This window comes from Phoenix dactylifera, chromosome 2 (genome assembly GCF_009389715.1).
Source record: "Phoenix dactylifera cultivar Barhee BC4 chromosome 2, palm_55x_up_171113_PBpolish2nd_filt_p, whole genome shotgun sequence".
Classification (NCBI taxonomy): Eukaryota; Viridiplantae; Streptophyta; class Magnoliopsida; order Arecales; family Arecaceae; genus Phoenix; species Phoenix dactylifera.
Window position 1 is genome coordinate 26319792 of NC_052393.1, and position 20590 is coordinate 26340381.

A 20590-nucleotide genomic window follows, 5' to 3' on the forward strand; every position below is an offset into this window, starting at 1 on the left:
ATTTTTTCCGCATCCCAAGTATCGCGAATTCAACTTATTTACCCATAAAAAAGGTGAACAGCAAATTATATGTAAAGTCTAATCCGAACCAATGCTAGCCGAACCCGGTTGGGGTCAAGTCTGCGGCTGCGGCTCAGCAATCGCGCCCTTCCTCCTATTTTTCGATGCCGCAGGGGCCAAACGGCGGCATCTGCTTTGGGAATTCCCATGGAGAACGATGTCGTGGGGGAACTCCTCTGCGTTGAGGCCGAGCTCCAAGACGTCCAAGGTAAAGATTAGGGTTTTAGTCGATTTCTTTTCTTTACTCGAAATGCTGCTGCTCTTACTGCTCGATCCTCTTCCTTTCTTCTTGAATCGATGGAGGAGGAGGAGTAGTTTGATATTTAGTGTTCTAAAAGAATGCTGCAGGACTCGTCATTTGATTTCTGGGTGGGCTTGTTCTCTTAATTGCTCGCTTTGATGGAGATGTTTCTTTTTGCTTAATTGCTGAATGTTTACGCGTAGCTGAATATATTTGTCCTGAAAAATTTCAATTTGTGGCTGCGAAGTTGATTCTTGATTGATTTTTAAAGTAATTGGCTTTCACGTCTAAAGGTCTTTGATAAGAGATTAGGGTTATTTTGTTAATACGGTAATTTTTATTAAGAATCGGAGAAGCCCAAAAATTGATGATGATGATCTGCCTGGTCAAATACAAGCTTTAAATTGATGGCCGCTATCGAGTTTTTGGAGGTCTTCCATTGCATTATATATTATAATCATGGGGAACTGTTGCTGTTATTTGATATTTTCACTGTTCAACTAAATAGAGTAATATTTCTGAAGCCAAATCTCTACACCAGCTTGGAAATAGTAGTTTTTTATTCAGTAAACGGTGGTTTAAGTATATAAGACAGTTAGCTCCTGTAATTGTCTGTGATGTCATTATCTAATTCTCAAATAAACTCAGTAAAGAAATGAACTGGCAAATAATGTCTGTTTATCCACTTTAACAGTAAATAATGGTTTTGGAGAGGGTTCCTTAGTTTGGAATATCTGCATGATCAAGACCTTGCTGCCACTAGACTGTAAAAAATAAGATAAAAATAAAAAACAATCGCATAAGCAACCGCACCCTCAAGTTGGTTAATTGGTAAAATCTCTCAAGTCTCTTGAAAATTGAAATGTTTCTTTTCGTTTTTTTCTCCTTTCTTTCTTCCTCCCTTCCTTCCTTTCTTTTTTCTTTTTATCTGGAGTATCCATGTGCATATGTTCATTCTCTTAGAGGGCAAGAACCTGAGAAGATTTTGAACAAATAGATCAAGCGCCACTAATTAGAAAGGAACATTGGTAATTCAACAACAAATACCATGCAGAGTAACAGATCCTCTAAGATCTATTAGACACGTTTTCAGAACAAACACAATGCTTCTATTGTGTGATCAATATATTTCTGTATGATCACTTTGCCCTCATATATCTACATACATATCTGTTCACGACAGTATATAATAAATACTGATGCAGCTTCCCTCCTATTGAATTTTGCACTTTTCAGACCAAATTAACATATTACTTGACCACCAAGAAAGGTTGTACAGGAAACAATCTGAGCTCAAGGCCTTGTTGGAAGAATGTAAAACATCTGAAAATGAAGCAAATAACAATGCTTCCATAGCTGCAGAAGATTGGTCTGGGAACTTTGAGTGGGATTCTCGGGCTGATGATATTAGATTCAATGTTTTTGGGATTTCCTCTTATCGAGCAAATCAACGTGAAGTAAGTATACTGCAACTACTAGCAAAATTTCTTTCTTTTTCTATTAGTAAAGCAGGGGAAAACTCTTCAAAGTTGACTATTAGTTCTAAATCATCACTATCACATATCATGTGAAAGGCATTGCCAGCCTGAATGTTGTTCATAGAAATGGTCTTATCGCTTTTTATTTATAATGGTAACAGGAATGGTTATAGGCAGCCTCATTTTGTCCGATGCACCATCCTTCTCTCTCTCTCTCTCTCTCACACACACACACACACAGCATTTATTGGTCTGCCATTTTGCTTTAAGATACTCAACTTCTCTTGATCTGGAATAACACATTTTGCAGAGTACCAATTTTTGTAATGGTTAGGGGATCCTTATCAGATGTTGAAAATGTTTCTAAAGTACTAATTTATTTTGCATTTTTTAGGGTGCCATTTTGCCATAAGTGCTTTTTTGCATTCCAATAGTCTCACAGCCTTACGACAATGTATGCATTAGCCTAGTTTGTTCATGAGCTTATTTAACGTATATTTTACAACCACCAGATTGTAAATGCCGTCATGAGTGGAAGAGATGTTTTGGTTATAATGGCTGCAGGTGGTGGTAAGAGCCTCTGTTATCAACTTCCAGCTGTACTTTGTAATGGTGTTGCCCTGGTTGTCAGTCCTTTGCTTTCTCTAATTCAGGATCAGGTGCTTATATTTGATCATAACATATCACTTATTACACATGTTACTTGTCAAAGCTTCTTAGTTTTGAAATGCTATTTTTTCAGGTTATGGGACTGACAGCATTGGGAATTCCAGCTTACATGTTAACTTCAACCACAAGTAAAGAAGATGAAAAATTTATCTACAAAGCCCTCGATAAAGGCGAAGGTGAAATGAAGATATTATATGTTACACCTGAAAAGATTTCTAAGAGCAAGAGATTTATGTCTAAGCTTGAAAAGTGCCATAATGGCGGGCGCCTTTCTCTTGTAGCAATTGATGTGAGTAATGATTTTTTGATTATGCTCTTCAGACCTTGCAGAAAGCTATTATGGGTGATGGTGTACTTTCTTGAATGTCAGGATTTCAAAGATTGATTAATTTGAGGTCAAGTGTAGAACTAGAGAGGCAAGAAGAGGAAAATCACCTCTTGCCTTTAACCATTTACTGAATACTCAGTAGTTTCTCAATTAAGAGCCATTGTTCCAATTCTACCTTGTGGGTTAGAAATGTTATTAGTCTCTGAAATTCAACTAAATTGATGGAATATATTGGGTTGTACATCTTGCATATGAAGGTTAAGATCTAACATCTTTTCTCTTTTGGGTGACCTAAAATTAGTCTATGTTGTTAGTAAAGTAGTGATATTTGAAAATAATGGTTATCTACTTTTTGGATGAACTGATGAGATGTGTATGTATTAACATGTAACTGTGGTATATATGGATCATTATCAACAAATTGAATAATATGGATGATTATGGCATGTTTCTAACTAATTATTTCATTGGACATTTACTATTAATAATTATTTGATCAAATTTTTACTGTTAATAATAGTCGTTGATTTTCTCTGTCGTCCAGCAAGAGGAGAAATTATTAGAATTATAAATGAAAGTTTTGAAGGATAATGGTCTTATAAGTAACTAGAACATGTGCTGTGTTTAATTTAAAGATAGAAATGAAATTGAGGCTCCAATCATAATTGGATACCAAGGGGTAAACCAATTTGCTTATTTTCATCATTTAGCATCTGTCATGTGAGAAGAAGTCTTCAACTTTCATGTGAAAACTCCTGCTATGGTCCACATTAAGTTTGAAGCGTGGTAGTTGAAAAGTTCATATGGCTAGTATATTATGTATGCATTTTACTTCATATCTGTTTATGCTTTCTGCAAACATATTATTTCATGTTCTTGCATGAGTGAATGCATATTGTTGTTGGTAGTCTTTACATACTTTTCATACATGAAATCTTTTGTTTTGTTCTACTCAAATGGATAGCCTACCCAGTTCCCAACTAATTAAGACAAGGCTGGATGATTATGGTATGGTTCTGCTCAAAGGGATACATAAAATTATACTTACAGTGCCTAAGATAATTGAGATGACTGTTTATGACAAAAATGAGGAGTTACAAGCATGAGAAAACCAACAGTTTAGCAACTGAGCAGAAGGCTCAAAGGTGCAATGCTGATGATGATGCATGTTAAGTAGGGCTGTCAACGGGCCGAGCTACTCGGGCTCGGCTCGGGCCCGGCTCGGTAAAAGCCCGGCTCGGGCTCGGCTCGTTAGTCAAACGAGCCCGAGCCCGAGCCTAAAATGAGGCCCGTTTAAATCCGAGCTCGAGCCCGAGCAGCTCACGAGCCCAAACGAGCCCAAATGAGGGCTCAGTCCAATTAACAATTTAATTGGGTCCCAATTAAATTTGGACTCAACCCAATTAAATTTTATTTGGCTCAATCAATTTAAATCCCAATCTAATTGAACCCAGTTGGATTTAGATCAGACCCAACCCGAGCTAACCCAAATCCATTTAATTTCTTTAAATCGAATTGAATTGATTCGGGTTCGGACTCAACCCATTAACCGAACCCAACCCGTTAACCCATTTTTAATTTCTTTAATTTCTTTCTTCTCGGTTTCTCCAGAACATTCCCTAGCCCTAGCCCTAGCCCTCCTTTCTTCTCCGTTCTCCTCGCCGGCTCGCCCCCAAGCTCGAAGCCGATGCCCCCTCCCCTCCGACGACGATGACGACGCCGTACACCCGATCCCAGCTCTCCGAGAAGCTTCGTCGCAACCTCCTCTCCCTTCTCCGCCCCCGATGCCGTCGCCCCCGGCGGGGAAGGCAACAAGCGTGAAGCGCCGCCGCCCCATCCGGCCGTTTCTGCATCAAGGTCCCCCCTACCCCCTTCCTTTCATAGTGAAAGTTTCACTCCCTCCTCCGCGGCCGAGCCTCCGGCGCCCGCAGCGCCTGCGGTCGACCCGCGGCCGACGCCCGTGCCGGTGGTGCTCGCGGCCGCCCCCTTCTTTCTTCTCTTCTTTCTTTTTTTCTTTATTTCCTTCGTTCTTCTCTCCTCCCGTCCTCCGATGAATGATAGAGATGGGGCGCCGGCCGCCGGGGCAGGCTCGGGCTCGGGCAAACGAGCCTCACGAGCTCGAGCTCGAGCCCGAGCCGGGGCTGTGCCAGGCGAGCCCGAGCCCGAGCCCAGTACAGGGCTCGGTACCGAGCCCGAGCCTAGACTTTTATGGAACGAGCCGAGCCGAGCCTGCTGTGGCTCGGGCTCGGCTCGGCTCGTTGACAGCCCTAATGTTAAGTAGGTGAGCTAGAATGGCTTGAAGGGCAGCCAATTTGACAACATATTGCAGGTCAATGTGCCTGGTGATCAATGCTAAGATCGAGTAAACTAACCCACAAAATTGACTAATAGCAAAGTGGGTTAATTTTTATGAAGTTCACTAGCAAGAAATAGACTAGCAGATGAGAGGATAAGGTTTAGAACATTACTATGATATTGCAGACAAATGATATTAGGAAAACCATGAGCAGGCAGTGCTCAGGAGAGAAGAACTGCAAAATAGATGTGGCATTGGGCTGTCATATAGCTGAGGTTACAGGAATCATCTTGAGATTACTAAGATGGCATAGAGAAAGTCAAGGTACAAGCGGTTTATGTCTCTGAAGCAACAGTAGAGAGTCTTGTATCTATGGGGGCTGCAGGGAGAAAAAAAAAGATATCAAGTCTGTTGGTGAAGCAGCTTTGAATGCCTTTTGCATGTTTATTTAGGTTTGAGTAGCAAGAGTCTTCCACTTATGGTGGCACAACCCCTTCTGAATCTCCCCAGAAACTTGTCCCAGCACTTGTTTCCTAGGTGTTTTCTTGTTATTTTTACTAAAGAGACCCACTTTCTTGTACCCACACTAGACCTGCTTTCAGTAGCTAAGCTTTAGGGCGAGGTTTAAAATACTGCATATTCGGCCCATTCAGGCCTGAAATGGGCTGCTGATGTAGATACCTTGAATGTGCATTTGAGGCTTTAGAGAACAAATGACAACGCTTGAAGGTGAAGTATTCACTGAGCTTGTGAGGCAGGGTTGATGAAAGCAAGTCGACCAAGTATGGAAATCAAGATAGCAGCAAGAGACTATAAAAAATTAGAATGAGATGGATAATTGGCATGGGTTACATGAGGAAGAGTGATTGGATTTCTGTTAAATGCTCTAGAATAAAAAAAGATGAATGCAGATATGGAAAATTATTTGAAAATGCCTGCTTTGGTAAAGGATAGGCCCCTCCATAATAATGAATGATACAGAAGGATCTGTAAAGCCAATTCAAAATAACTAGGATAAAGCTTACTATTATGACAATGGTTATATTTTGCATATGTTCGGGATGTTAAAGGATTTCAGATTTTTATACAAATTTTCAGATGTAAAATAGAATGCTATCTTTTGGTTTTTTAATATAAGCGAAAAATGATGTCACATAACGAGTTTTTTAGGCTACTAATGATATCACATAACGAGCTTTTGTAGGCTAGTCACAATGTCCCATAATGAGTTTTTTAGGCTACTGATTTCTTTGGAAATATCTATGACAGACTAGTTTTGTCTTTAATTCTTTTATTTGGAAGACACATGTATAGTCAGCTAGTAGCGAACCATTGATGGTCCTACGTACATACATACATACACATGCTAGTGTGTGGATGTGTATGTAAGTATGTATGGTGGGTTGTCCATCTGATTTTTAGGAACATATGTTTGCATATTGTAAATAAACTAGACATATATCAATTTTTTTCTTCTATAACTTTTCATATATTAGTTTTTATATACAAATATAATCGCTTTTTCACCCTTAGCACCTTATAAGCATTCCATCTTATAAGCATTCCATCATGACATGGTTATCTTTTATAATGAAAATCTTGAATACCTGATACTTACAATATGATAGTGTAACTGTGCAAAAGTTAGCTCATGCCAGAATTTCTAACCGGAAAAATGTATATCATGAACTGCATAGCTTGTAGACAACTGACAGGTTCAGTTAATGTGCAGGAGGCACACTGCTGTAGTCAATGGGGTCATGATTTTCGTCCAGATTATAAGAACCTTGGTATCTTGAAGGTTCAGTTTCCTAATGTTCCGATGATTGCTTTAACTGTAAGTTTCTTCTTATAATAAACTGATTGTTGTGATAATCAATTTGATTGGAAAGATGTGGATAGCTGCTATTGACTCCTGATCGGTGACTTCCATTTTGTAGGCTACTGCTACATATAAGGTCCAGACAGATCTGATGGAGATGCTGCATATTCCTAAATGTGTTAAGTTTGTTAGTACAGTTAATAGGCCCAATCTTTTCTACAAAGTATGTCTTATTCACTGATCCATTAACTAATAGCGTGACTAGCTGAAATGTCTTATTGATTGGAGTTGCTTGTGTGGGAAGATATCTGACAATTGAAGTTGCTTGTCTATTAGGTACTCGAGAAGTCATCTGTTGCAAAGGTGGTCATTGACGAAATTGCAGATTTTATACGGCAGTCATATCCTAATAACGAGTCTGGAATAGTTTATTGCTTCTCTAGGAAGGAGTGCGAGCAGGTCTGTGGAATGGTTCTTATTGCATTTAACTCTTTGTATGTTGTTCCCTTGATATATCTGAGTAAACACCTTTTTCTTGGAAAAATTTGATTTGTGGTAGAGCAAGCAAAATAATATTCTCTTACTTGTTTCTGTGCCTCTCACGCACAAGCAATGAATGTATTATTTGCAGTTGAGAATGAGTACTTGCTCCCTTCTGCTTATGAGATGTAATCTAATCAATCTGTGCATCTGACAATACTTTAAGATTTTAGATTTTCATAAAATACATGAAATCTGTTACTTGATTTGCAGAAACTTTGCCATAAATTTATGGACAAGTTCCATTCCTATCTTCTTGTAGTCAAACTGAGCTACTAATTCGTCCGATCTGAGGCCATCTGGTCTCTTACTGAAATTTTAATTCTTCTTCACAACCAGTCCCAAACATACTAGATCTTTAGTTATTTTCTGCAACTCCTTTCATTTAGATCCAAATGTCAAGTTACATATGGCTGTATCTAGTTTTGTTTCTTATTATACCATCAAATTGGTTTCTGCATCATTGTACTTCTCATAAACTGCATCTTTTCTACTTGAGTTTAACACCTTATATGTGGATTAAAACCTTATGCAACCTCAACCATTTCAAGCTTCATAAGCCAAGTCTATCATCTTGAGCTACCATAATAAATTTCCATGTGTCTACAAGGCTTTGGAGGATAATAACTTCATGCAACCAACAAAACTAAGTTGGATAAAAGAGAAAGCCTTCTGCAACCTCGACCATTTCAAGCTTCATGAGCCAAGTCTATCATCTTATAGCTACCATAATCAGTTTTCAAGTGTCTACAAGCCTTTTGAAGGTAATAGCTCCATGCAACCAACAAACAGATTCAGTTGAATAAAAGAGAAAACTGTATTGATGAGAAACTTTCATATCACTAACGAAATTAATCACACTTGGCACATTCATGATAACGAAATTGAACTCTTGTTAAGTACTTAAATCCTTTATGCATGACTATTTTTCAGCTTTTACGTTGCTCTATGCTCATTGATTTGTGTTAATTTTACTTGTATAGTGTGAAATACAAATTCCTTATGCTTTTGTTGAGTGCAACATATATTCCTTCTCTATGAAATAATAATTTCAGTGATCCAAAGCTTATTTGATAGTGTGGTTTTCCCTGTCATAGGTAGTTATAACAGATAAAACATTCAAGTTTTAAACCTTGCAATTCCTAAACAGTATTTTCAACAGAGATAATGCAACCACAGTTCACCTGATATCTTTGCTCAACCATTTCATTTTCTTGGCTTCTCAAATTTAGGTGTAAATCTCACTTTTCAAATGCTTGATCCTGAGAGCTATGAGAAACTAAAAGAGAAATGAGCCTTGTATAAAAACACAACCAGATCTTTGAACCTTGTTAAGCCATGTAGTAACTTTATGGCAATTGAGACTCATCGCAAGTCTGGATGGAAATACATAGCCCAAGAAAAATGAAGCTTCTAGTCACAAGGTCATGTTTCTTCAAATTGGCATATAGCTCCTCTTGGCTCAAGAGCTAGAACACATTTGATGATCTAGGATGCAACGTGCTATTATGATTCATACTGTACTCTCAGATGCTATTAAAGCCTACACTAAGATAAATTTACTGAAAAGCATCAAGAAACTACGTCTGTCAACCTCAAAGTGCATGTAAGATTTAACAACTTTAATGAGATTACCCACTTCTTTTAGACCATCCTGCATTTTAAACGCTGCAGTATAGGCTGAATTATAATTTTACATCACTCTTTGTTCTATCTTTGAACACCTATTAGTATTCATAGAAAGAACCAAATGTTTAACCAATCCTTATTCAAATCCAACAATCAGTGCTCATTGTCTAGCACCAATCCCCAGAATTGGCGTAGCTAGAAACACACGAAAATCATCTCTTGTTTTTAGTAGCGCGCTGTGATCCATATTCACATCTTATAGTTCGTTGTCAAATAAATATCCCTATATTAGCTTATGGCAATGTTGAATATGTCGTGCAGTTGTAGAACCTCCTCATATATCAATGTTTGACATTTGGTTGTATTGTCCTTTATGTATTCACATTCATGTCTAAAAGAAACTTCAACTATAGATATGAGATTTGTTTATTTTTCTGATGAGTATGCGATGTAGATTCGATCCTCAGGTTTAAACCCATTACAGGTGAGAATCTAAAACAAATTTCGGATCCGAAAATGAAATATTTAATCTGCAACATTTTCATATTTATATGTATAAAATCTGCATTGGAAACTGATCTACAGGTCGATTTGGATGCCAGGGAGTTCCACTAAAAGTAGGGGTGCAAATGGGTCGGGTCGGGTCGGGTCCTAGGTGACCCCGATCCGACCTGGTTTTTTGTTCGGGTCCCAATTTTGGACCCGGACCCGACCCGGTTGAAGATCGGGTTGGGTCGGGTCGGGTCCGAGTCGGGTTCGGGTTGGGTCCGGGTCTGATTCGGGTCGGGTCCGGGTCCGATCGGGTCCATTTTTTTGTGTTTTTGGGAAAAAAATTGGGTAAATCTAATTTGGTCATATCATAATTATGAGGTGCTGGGTGACCCATGACTTGAAAGACTTTGCAATTGAGCTCCAGTCAGAACAAATGACCCATGACACACTATTTTTTATCTATATGACTGATTGGATGGAACTCGGTGTCTCCCAGCTCCCCTCTCACGAGGACAAAAAAAATCCCAGACCTTCTTCCAAAATCCAATTCCATTACAGAAAACTGGCACATGACCCATATTCAGTTGCAGTGTTCCCTCACTTTCTCCCTTCAAAAGTTAAAAGAAACAAAAACCAAAAAACAGAAGGAAAAAAAAAGGCAGCTACCGAGACACCAGAGGTCTCAACAGTGTAACAGATCGAGAGAGAATCCTGACGGGCCGACGTTCCTTTGGATTCTGTGAACCTATGCTTGTTGCTATCTTGCTATCCTCCCATACTGACCAACAGTACCACAACCCACGCCAAAAAAAAAAGAAAAAGAAAAAGAAAAGACTTTCTTTTGCTTTTCCTCTCTCTCTCTCTTCGGGTCCATTCGGGTCGGGTCGGGTCCGTTTGGTAAACCCAGACCCGACCCAGAAAATGATTCGGGTCCAATTTTAGGACCCGACCCGGACCCACGGGTCCTAAAATTCGGGTCGGGTCGGGTCTACGTGGGTCGGGTCGGGTTGGGTCACGGGTCGACCCGACCCATTTGCAGCCTTAACTAAAAGAGATATCGATAAAATATAATCTCCTATAAAAGAAGTTCTATGAAAAACAGGAGGACACCTGTTTTTCATAGAATTCATTTTTGAGATTTTATGACGTCAATTTGATAAAACAGGTTCTATGGAAAACAACCAAACAACCATTTTTTTGAAAAACTTCTTCATTTGATTTTTCTATGTACCTTTTTTAATAAAACTTGTCAACCAAACAGCTCCTGTGTACCTGAAGTTGATGATTTCTACAATTGGGGCAAATTTCTTTCTTTCATCACCAAAACTGATTTTTAGACTTTACTCTGTTTCCTGTCCTCCTTTTTCAGTTAAAGACATAATGAGACTTCTTGAGAGGACAGTGTCTTATTAAATTGTATGCAGACTCTAATGGATGTGTAACTGTTTGATATATCCGACTCACCAAAAAGAGACATAATAAGACTTATTAAATAGGACACGCTAGTTAAGTAGGATGACTCTAGACCTTTCTTCTAACAAAAGAATAAGAAGCAACATACTTTCCAATTTTCTGAAAGTATGAAAATTCATAACTATATGAGACCGATATGGAAAGCCAATAAAATGAATCCAGAGCACAATCTTAATGACTTAAACCTTTCTTAGCACAAGCAAGACATAAAATAGAATCTTTGGACACCAAGTCCCACCGAAGTTAGAATTATAGGATTCAAACACTCACTCAAAGAATAGACTGAAGAGTATAAAAAAAGAAGCTATAGAATACCAAACCTTCTCCCAACTTATCTGAACATGTAAAATTCAATAAAAAAACAAATTAATTAAAAATAAAACGAAAACATTAAAATAATTTAGTCTAACCCTAATTAAACCTAAACTAACCCACAACGACTTTCTTTGTAAACTGTGTAGTTTTTCAAAAATGTTTAATTTCCTTTTGAGCTCACTGTAATCCTTAGAAGAATGCCTGCTTCATTAATGGGCCTGGCTTTATATTCCATATCCTTTTCAACAACTTCTAACCAAGTGCTTCTAGTTGGTTGGAAGGTTTGGTCCTGTAGTCCCATTAAGAGGAGGCTAGTGTGTATGACAATTCTGAAAATTATCAGAGTACTCCTCTTTCCCAGTGCTCTCTGTATTTTTTTCTATTGAAAATCCTTATCTAAACTAATATGATATTTTTATCTTCGTGCTTGTTATATTGGATAAATATAATCTGGATTTTGATTCTAGTGATGGTAAAGTTTTCACATCTGTGCATTCTCTTCAGTAAGACTATCAAAATAATGCTAATAGTTTAATAATAGAAAGCTCTTTCAAACTATGTGCATTGTCTTCTGAATTTATTCTGTTGTCAACGGCATAACGCTCTTCCATGCTTGGGCTTTTAATGCACTTGGTCACTCTAACATGTTTGGTTGTGAATTTTTATGTGATATAGTTACTCGAAGTTCGTGATGATTTTTGTCACATACAGGTTGCAAAGGAGTTGCAAGAACGTGGAATTTCAGCAGATTATTACCACGCAGATATGGATGTGACTGCTCGTGAGAAAGTTCATCTGCGGTACATTTCATTGTCCTTGATAAATTAGTCATTGCAAAATAAAGCTGCTTGTATTTTCTCTATTAAATGTTCCCAATTTCAGTCTATTTTGGGGGTGGGGTCATGTAATTCTCTTTGTAGCAGTCAACTTGGTATATTGGAGATAAAGTAAGAGAGTGATGCATGAGGAGTCTGAAGCATCTTGTTTAGGATATCATCTTAATATCGATTGATAGGGTTCTCTCAAGTGATGGCAGGGTGGACATTTGAGAGATTGTATATGAAACACTAGATGGTTGAACATCTGCAGAAAGAGGACATCTTCAACACTTTCAAGGTTTTCTTCAAGATTTTGATAACAACAACTCAAACAACTGATGATGAGATCAATTGGGAAGAATGGCTGACTTGCTATGATTTGTTCTTTTGCATTAGCAGGTTTTTTTTCGTTTTTGGAGTTGTGTTATTCCTAGATATAGAGTATGGTAGATGGAACAAGAACAAGCGAATGTCTTGAAATACACTAGTATATTGCACGTGCAATTAATGTGGCCTGACAAAAAAATATGGACCGTAGAATGCAGTGGGAAACACATACATATTGGTGAGCTTTGACAGTTCACAGACGAAAAGGATTCTAGATGGTCATATCGCGAAAGGATTCTAGATAGACACGATATAGTTGGCTGGGAAAGGATTCTAAACGTAGAGGTGCTATAGTTGAGAAAAAGTCGGAAACATCATTTCTGGGAAATGTGGAGACACTGACAATGCAAGGCCCTTAGACAACACGAATGCCAGACTTTGTGTTGTATGGTTGTTAAGATGAATGATAGGTAGGAGAAAAGAGTACCCAGTAATATGGAAATCATGATAATCTGGCAATAAAATGTGATCAAAATATGAAGGACGGTAGGCCTGTGGAAGCATTTATTAAAGGGGATATTATCATGTAAATCAAGATATCTGCAGCAGTCATCAATTAAATCAAAACGAGATTATTAAAGATGACTATGTAATCTGGCTTGCAACTTGTCAACTGGCTAGATGTTGGATGATGATCAAATACTAAATGAGATAGTTAGTTCTTTTAGATGGCAATATATTAAGAAAATGCAAAATTTGTGATGTTAATTGCACATATTACCTATGAAAATGCCTACCACAGGATTACTGATAGATGACCTGATTGTAGTGTAAGTCCTCAAAATTCCAAAAATAGGACATAAATCTTGTCTTTTCCTGTCTCTATTTTTGTGTCCTATGCAATTGTATGCATGCGTTGTGATTTAAATAACTCTATACAAAGTAATATACTATGTCTCTTTTTTTTTAATAGAAAAGTAATATACTATATCAATTATCAACTACATATGCATGCATTACCTTGGGATTTTAATTTTTTTGTCATGATTTTCTAAGTGGCGCAAATCAAAAACTAAATTGAATACGGTTAGGCAATAGGCACAGACATCTTTAACCACTGTCATCTTGTGTTTATTTTTATTTTCACCATCATTTTTCAATATCTTAGGCATATCTTGAAGCTTTGGAGTTTGGAATTGGATTGTTGGTGAAAGTTCTGCTACTCTGAAATGAAAGATATTCTGTGCTCTAACTCGTATCTGGTCTAACCATCTCCTACAGTGTTGGTCCCCTTTGAGATGAGCATAGCTAATGTATGATGCTGTGATGAATATTGAAATTCATTGACATGGAAAATTGTAAAGTTAATTGAAAAAAAGCCGGTCAAATGGAAGGTTCACAGGTTCTAAGGTCGGTCAGGGCATTCATTGTGGATTCACTGTGTTGGGAAGAGGAAGGCAGTTTTATTTGACTATTGTTGGATAAGGATTGTGGAGAGATCTAAGTGGTTCTTACCAAGTCTGTTATCTCAATGAATACTGAGAAAAATGAGTTAAGTTGATGTTCTGCTTTCGATTAGAGACTGGAGTTTTTCATGCATTTCCGTTTTTCACTGGAGGAGAAAAGCTGGGCTGGAAGCGTGTCACAAGCTTTCGCTTTCCCCCTTGTTTTCTCTTCATGCAATGAGATTAACTCAGAATGATGAACTCAGAAAACTGACGAGGAACTAATAAAGCGGCTGGGGAAAGCTTCCAGCAACAACAACAACAAAAAGAAAAAGAAATCTAGTAAGCATTAGTTAAAAAAATAGTATAGTAAGCATTCCCTGCTCCATCAGAATGATGTGCCTTGAGTTCCTTCTTCCAAAACTATGGAACAACCAAGGAGGGATGCAAAAGTACCCAATTTGTTCAATGTGCCAGATTCTCTTTCTTCTGCGGGTTGATTTCTAGCTGTTCTTAAGAGCTTCAGTAGGTGGAAAGATACAGTCAAATCTCAGATTTGGGCTTGTTTTGTGCATAGGCTGTTTTTGCTTTCCAAGTTGCTTGCCTAACACTGTTGCTGCTGGCCAAACCCACCACCTCATGGTCCAAAGATAAATAGTTCTTCCGCGCTCTCTCTTTTTCTACATATGCAGTGGAAGGTGGAGCACTCCTTGATGCTGTTGGCACCTTCTCCTGCTCCAAAAGCAAGCTGGGTACCAGCTAGAGCAGAAACAAACGCCGGCACACACAGGAGGCTGAAGGAGGCAGGTTTCCTCAGCTGGTTGGTAGAGGGAGAACTCTTAGTACGTGCACGAAAAGGGGGTCTGGTGAAAAACCAGTTATTTGATTTAACTTCTTGCTCTTTCTTAGCAGCATGTGTGTGTGTGTGTGTGTGTATATATATATATGTACACATATGTTACATATACATATGTATAGACACACATATATGTATGTACATGTAAACATTCATATATAAACGTCTGTATATAAATGTATGTATATAAATATATATAAATGTATATATGTATATATACATATCAAGGATGGCGGAACCAGTATCAGGCACTGTACCGGTTGCCTGGCGGGACGAGTTGGTACGGGCCCACGCCGTGCCATGCTGGGCATGTACCGACACATCTTCTATGGCAGGGGAGAGGGAGAAAGAGAGAAAATGAGAGGGAGAGCGGGGAGGGAGGGAGAGGGAGAGGAGGAAAGAGAGAGACCGAGGCTGGCCCAAAAATAAAAGGGCCCCGCCTCTGCATCTCCCTAGCCTCCACATCTGCGTGGAGGCTCCGCCAGCCGGCCCCGACCTCTCTCTTTCTTCCTCTCTCTTTCTGCCTCTCCCTCTCCCTCTCCCTCCCTAGTCCCTTCCCTGCTCTTTCTCTCTCTCTCTCTCTCTCTCTCTTCCTCTTCTCCTTCTTCTCCTCCAGCGAGTCATCTCGGTTTCAATGGTAGAAATCTCTCCATCTGCCGCCAGTATAGCCCAGGATGCCTCGAACCGGGCGCTTTAGGACGGTTCCGTAGACTTTGATACGTATGTATGTATGTATATTTTACCTGTGTGTATATGTAGAAAGTTCAAAACTTGCGCTTTGGAAACCTGTCTTTCTTTTCCTACAAGAGATGCCGTAACAAAAACTTCTAATGAACAGAACATTAAAATTTGAAAACTACATGTTTAAGTAGATGAGTAGATTACTTATTGCAGATCATCTCGAGCATGCTTATAGGTTCTTTTGAGGATAACTTAACACCTAATTTGCCACAGCAAAATTTGCATTTCAAACCACAGCTATATGGTACCGAATATTATAAAAAAGTAATCTACTTTTAACATCAGACTGAAGCTGATCCACAAAACAGCACCAACTATGATACATATTTTGGATATACATATTTATTTAACAGAGCAATGTGCATTTTTTTTTGTGTTTCTGTGTTAGAAGACTTGCATTTGGCAAAAAACCCACTCATGTTTTCTTCTGTTTTGGTTTTTGTTGACACCTGGATCCATAATTTTACAACTGTTCCAAGTCATTCAGAAAGAGAAAGGCAAACTGGATTCCAAAAATGCAGAAGAAAAAAGGAAATTATTAGCATTTGATTAAACAAAATAGTTTCTCTATGTTGGTCATAGTTTTTCAGCGAACACCAAATAATGCATATGGTTACATTGACATCGATAAATACTAGTGTACTAGCAAGGGTCCCCTCACCAAAACTGGCTAGTGTCGAACTGTACAGAATGATTCATGTTGATCATCATTTTTTTGGAACACCATTTGATTGTTGGAGACAAGTATAACACCATTAAGTAAAATACAATCCTTACAGGTACCCAACTTGGAGTTTACATGATCATTCTCCTGTTACATGAAGTTGCTAAGACCACATATATTAGTATATTACTCATTCTTATATGGCATGGTATTTACTCTTTTCAATAAATATTTATAACTTTGGACATATTTTTCCAATCTTTTTTAATATAAATCAATTCAAGATGATGGTTGTATGGTTTCCCTGTCATGCTTTCTAAACTTTACAGTCTAAATGTCTAACAGGTTAATGATGTAGTCTATTATAAAATTCAAATTTTGTTTAATTTTTGGTATGTACCAGTACTTAACAGTGTGAACATGGTGCAATATATTAAGGATTATCATAATTTAGATTTTCTTTCCTTCGATTTTTTTTGTAACAAGCCTGGTCACATATATTTGGATCTGCTCTATGGATTCTCATTGACCAAAAATTCCTATTTAGGGCAAACTCCACTTGTTTCAATCTTTTCCATTTACTTTTTCCTGACTACCATCCGTGCCACCTTAGGTCTTGATCTCATGTTTTTCCTGCACCAACATTTCTCTGTTCCTTTCCAATTAACATGTTGCATTGCTGTGTTGTAGTCTAATTTTCACCTATTTGGTTTATATAATTTTGTCTTTTCTTTTGCTGAACAGCTGGAGCAAAAACAAATTACAAGTTATCATTGGGACGGTATGTATGCCTGGTGCCATCTTCCTTTTTTCTTTTTGGCCTTTCCAAGTAAACAGTTTATGACCCCTTTGATAAAAATTTTGCAGGTGGCATTTGGAATGGGAATAAATAAACCAGATGGTATGTTGAATGAACAGAGTCTTATGTGACTGTTATTGCCATTTTAGTACGTATGTTTAGTTTTCATATGTTGAATGTCCAGTTAATATCACTTCCTGATGCTTTCTTGTGCTTTCTGTGAAAATTGGTTGCCTTTCTAGCGTTGCTTTTCTTTACAACATTAATAGGTAAGTACTTATTTAAATGCTTACCAATAAATGTGACATTTTTGTTTAATGAACAGTGGTTTCATATCATTTTCCATCATCTACTCCCCTTCTATATGGGTGGTATTATCAGATATTATAAAGGTTATAAACATGAACAGCATGCTAATTTATATTATATGAAAGCAGCTTAATCAGTAAAATGAATCAACTTTCAGCAGTGTCAAAATCATGTTGGGGTATTTTTGCAAGAGCGCTTGGGTACTGGCGGAATCCTTTGTTTTGGTGGAGCTCAAGATCATGGAAATTCCGATGTTATACCTTTGTATGCGAGCATATTATTCATGCATGTCTGCAAATGTTCAAGTTGGTTTATGCACGCATATGAATGCATGCAAGCATGTGTGGGTGCATATAGGGCTGCAAGTGAATCAGGTTGGCGTAGGTCTATTTTGACCTAGATCCAGCCAGAACTGAATTTGATTTTAATGTTTAGGCACAGATTTACCCATCATTTTAGGGGCTGTGTTAGTGCATGTCTAAATTGAAGATTGAATCTAATTGAGTTCAATCATGCTGGACCTAGTTCTGTGAAACATGCTCATTTGGGTTTTTGTTTCGATCTCATTCTTGATCCGTTTCTCAAATCCTAGGAAGGCTTGGATCCATATTGGCCTGGATCTGGGTAGACCCGATCCACGTGGACCCTAGAGGTTTGCATGTGCATGCATGTCTTGGTGTGTGCGCATGCATGCCTAAACGTATGTGCCTAGATGAGTAAAGTACAAGTTATCTAGATGAGTATATATGCCTAAGCATATGTGTGCCTAGATGATAAGATTGTTTTTCTCAACTATTTTCTATGATTTTTAATGTATAAGTGGCTATAAAGGATAGTTTCACAGTGCACTTGTTTGGGGGAGCTTTTGGAGGGCCAAAAAGCACTTTCTGGCCCTCCAAAAGTACTTTTAGATAAAAAATGGTGCTTGGTAAAATTTTCGGAAAGCTGTTTCAGCCATGGTCTGCCGTACCTGTCCGTACCGGCCCGTACGTACTGGTCCGGCCTGGGATCGGTACCGGATCAGCGTGGAATCCGATACCGGTGGTTTATTGTTGGAGAACCGGTTCAGACCGGTATGGGACCGGTACGTATCCCGTACCGGTCTAGGCCGCCACCGGTACGCCGACTAGTACCGGTACGGTGGACCTTGGTTTCGGCTTTTGCGGAAAGCTGAAAACAGCTTTTGGGGGGAAGCTCCAATTTGGAGCTTTCCGAAAATGCTGCTTTCAGCTTTGTCGGAAAGCTGTTTTTTGAATCAAAATACCCCCATTTAAATCATATTTACTTAACGCCGCCGTCTCTATTCCTTCTTCTTTTTTTCTTTTTTCTTTTGTTTTGGGAACTCGTGGCTGCCCACGGTGGCAGCCACCATGCCGGCCACCACCCATGTCCGGCGACCCATCTATGTTTCAATGAAATAAAATAATAAATAAATAAAAAATAATAATGAGTGAGTGGCCCATAATCTAATGTAAATAAATAAATAAATAAAAATATTAGTAATTAGTTAACCAATTTTATCACCTAGCTAAAAAATTTGTTAGAGAGATAAATAGTCATTAGAAGGATGAAAAATTAATTTTCACTAATAATTATAATATTTTATATATTTATTATTGTATTATACTATGAATATTATATTATATTATATTATATCATAATACATTGATATGTTATGTTAAATAATTTAATATTATATTAAATTATTATTTTATAATGTATAATGTTATAGTACTATATTATAATAATATTATATTACCTTACATTAATATTATATTATATCATATATTTATGTATTAATACATATTATATTTTATTATGCTCTGTTGTATAATACTGGTAATGTCCTTTATAGTCATTTTGTCACACAAAAGTACTTTCTCAGTTTGTTTACCAAATACATGTTAAAGTGCCATAGTACTTTAGAAATGTAGTTACCAAACAGCAAATAGTTTTTTATAAACGCTCTGCTTCAGACAGCTCTACTTCCAACAGCTGTACTTCTAAAAGCTCTACTACTAACAGCTCCCCCAAACAGGACCTTACTCTGGATGTACTCGCTTCTAGTACATGCCTTATTCTGTAGTCTAATTTCAGTTTCTCTTTCTATCTGTGCCCTTTTACAGGGTGCTCAAAACTAAAATTTTCTTGGTTATCTCTAGTCAGGTTTGTCATTCATCACAGCCTCAGTAAATCAATGGAGACATACTATCAGGTAGTTTAAATCTATCTGCTTGCTTTATTCAAGGAATTTCCATAAATTATTGGCATTACAGGAGAGTGGCCGAGCTGGAAGAGATGGACTTCCTTCAGAATGCTTGTTATATTTTAGACCAGGCGATGTTCCACGCCAGGTAGAACCATTTTTGACTTCGTAGATGTTATTCTTTTCCTCCCTGTGACAAGTAAATGAACGTGGTGCTTTCTAAACAGAGTACAATGGTTTTTTATGAGAATTCTGGCTTGCAAAATCTCTATGATATTGTCCGATACTGTCAGGTACACCTTCAGACATGCATGTTTCTCTTTCTTACACAGATTAAATAGTATATTACTACATCACACATGATAAAGAATATATCTTGACCAATATTTCACAAAATGTATGCTATTTCTGAATAATTGTGGAAAAAAGATGAAAGAATAGAAGCAATTACTATTGTCTAGTGTCCAGCAAAATGATGTTCTTGCTAGGATAAGGGTAAAGTTTGTACTTTCTTTTTTCAGTCTAAAAGAAACTGCCGCCGGGGTGCTTTCTTTCAGCATTTTGGGGAACCTCTACAGGATTGCAATGGTAGTTCTATATGCCTTTTTACATAAATTTGAAGAATAACAGCCTTGTAGTTTACTTGCTTGCAGAGATTTCTCTAACAAACGATACTAATCTTGGCAATTAATTTTTCAGGGATGTGTGATAACTGTGCATATGGCCATGAAATTAAGGAAGTAGATACCACTTGTATGATGAGGTTCCTCTAAACTTTTGATAGATTTTTTTTTGTGGTCATCAACAGCTGGTATTGTTATTTGTTTTGTTTTGTTTTTATGGCTTTGACTATAAATTTCTTTGGAAGACAAAAGTTATTCTTTAGCACTCAATTAGCATATCTTTCTCCAAGTCACTTGCAGATGCGTCTTTATTTTAGATTTCTTTCCTCTCGCTTGTTGTCATCTATTTGCTATGATTTGCAGTTAGTTGAATTTTTGCTGTGATGAGACTTCTTAAAAAATTGTATCAAAGTTAGCTCCAGGAGCAACATTCATAGATGCATATAATATGTGCATGTG

At 37.7% G+C, this 20590-nt stretch overlaps 1 protein-coding gene across 7 annotated transcripts in view; it reads left to right on the forward strand.

Moving 5' to 3' along the window:
• The first annotated feature begins 110 nt into the window (after positions 1–110).
• Positions 111–20590, forward strand: part of LOC103716081 (ATP-dependent DNA helicase Q-like 2) — a 31132-nt gene continuing 10652 nt past the window's right edge. For 3 of the 7 annotated variants that reach the window (XR_005510756.1, XR_005510758.1, XM_039123780.1), the window contains exons 1-15: positions 114–268; positions 1538–1758; positions 2292–2438; positions 2522–2737; positions 6805–6909; positions 7013–7117; positions 7231–7353; positions 12055–12143; positions 16939–16975; positions 17062–17095; positions 19429–19517; positions 19579–19656; positions 19736–19801; positions 20030–20096; positions 20208–20261. Coding sequence is in view for 5 of the 7 variants with exons in the window: in XM_039123780.1 (XP_038979708.1) it covers positions 208–268; positions 1538–1758; positions 2292–2438; positions 2522–2737; positions 6805–6909; positions 7013–7117; positions 7231–7353; positions 12055–12143; positions 16939–16975; positions 17062–17095; positions 19429–19517; positions 19579–19656; positions 19736–19801; positions 20030–20096; positions 20208–20261 (1492 nt within the window). In the remaining 2 variants the exon portion in view is untranslated. Of the gene's footprint in view, positions 269–1537; positions 1759–2291; positions 2439–2521; positions 2738–6804; positions 6910–7012; positions 7118–7230; positions 7354–12054; positions 12144–16938; positions 16976–17061; positions 17096–19428; positions 19518–19578; positions 19657–19735; positions 19802–20029; positions 20097–20207; positions 20262–20590 lie in introns of those variants that run through there. The other 4 variants (XM_039123782.1, XM_039123783.1, XM_039123784.1 and 1 more) reach the window with 4 other exon arrangements.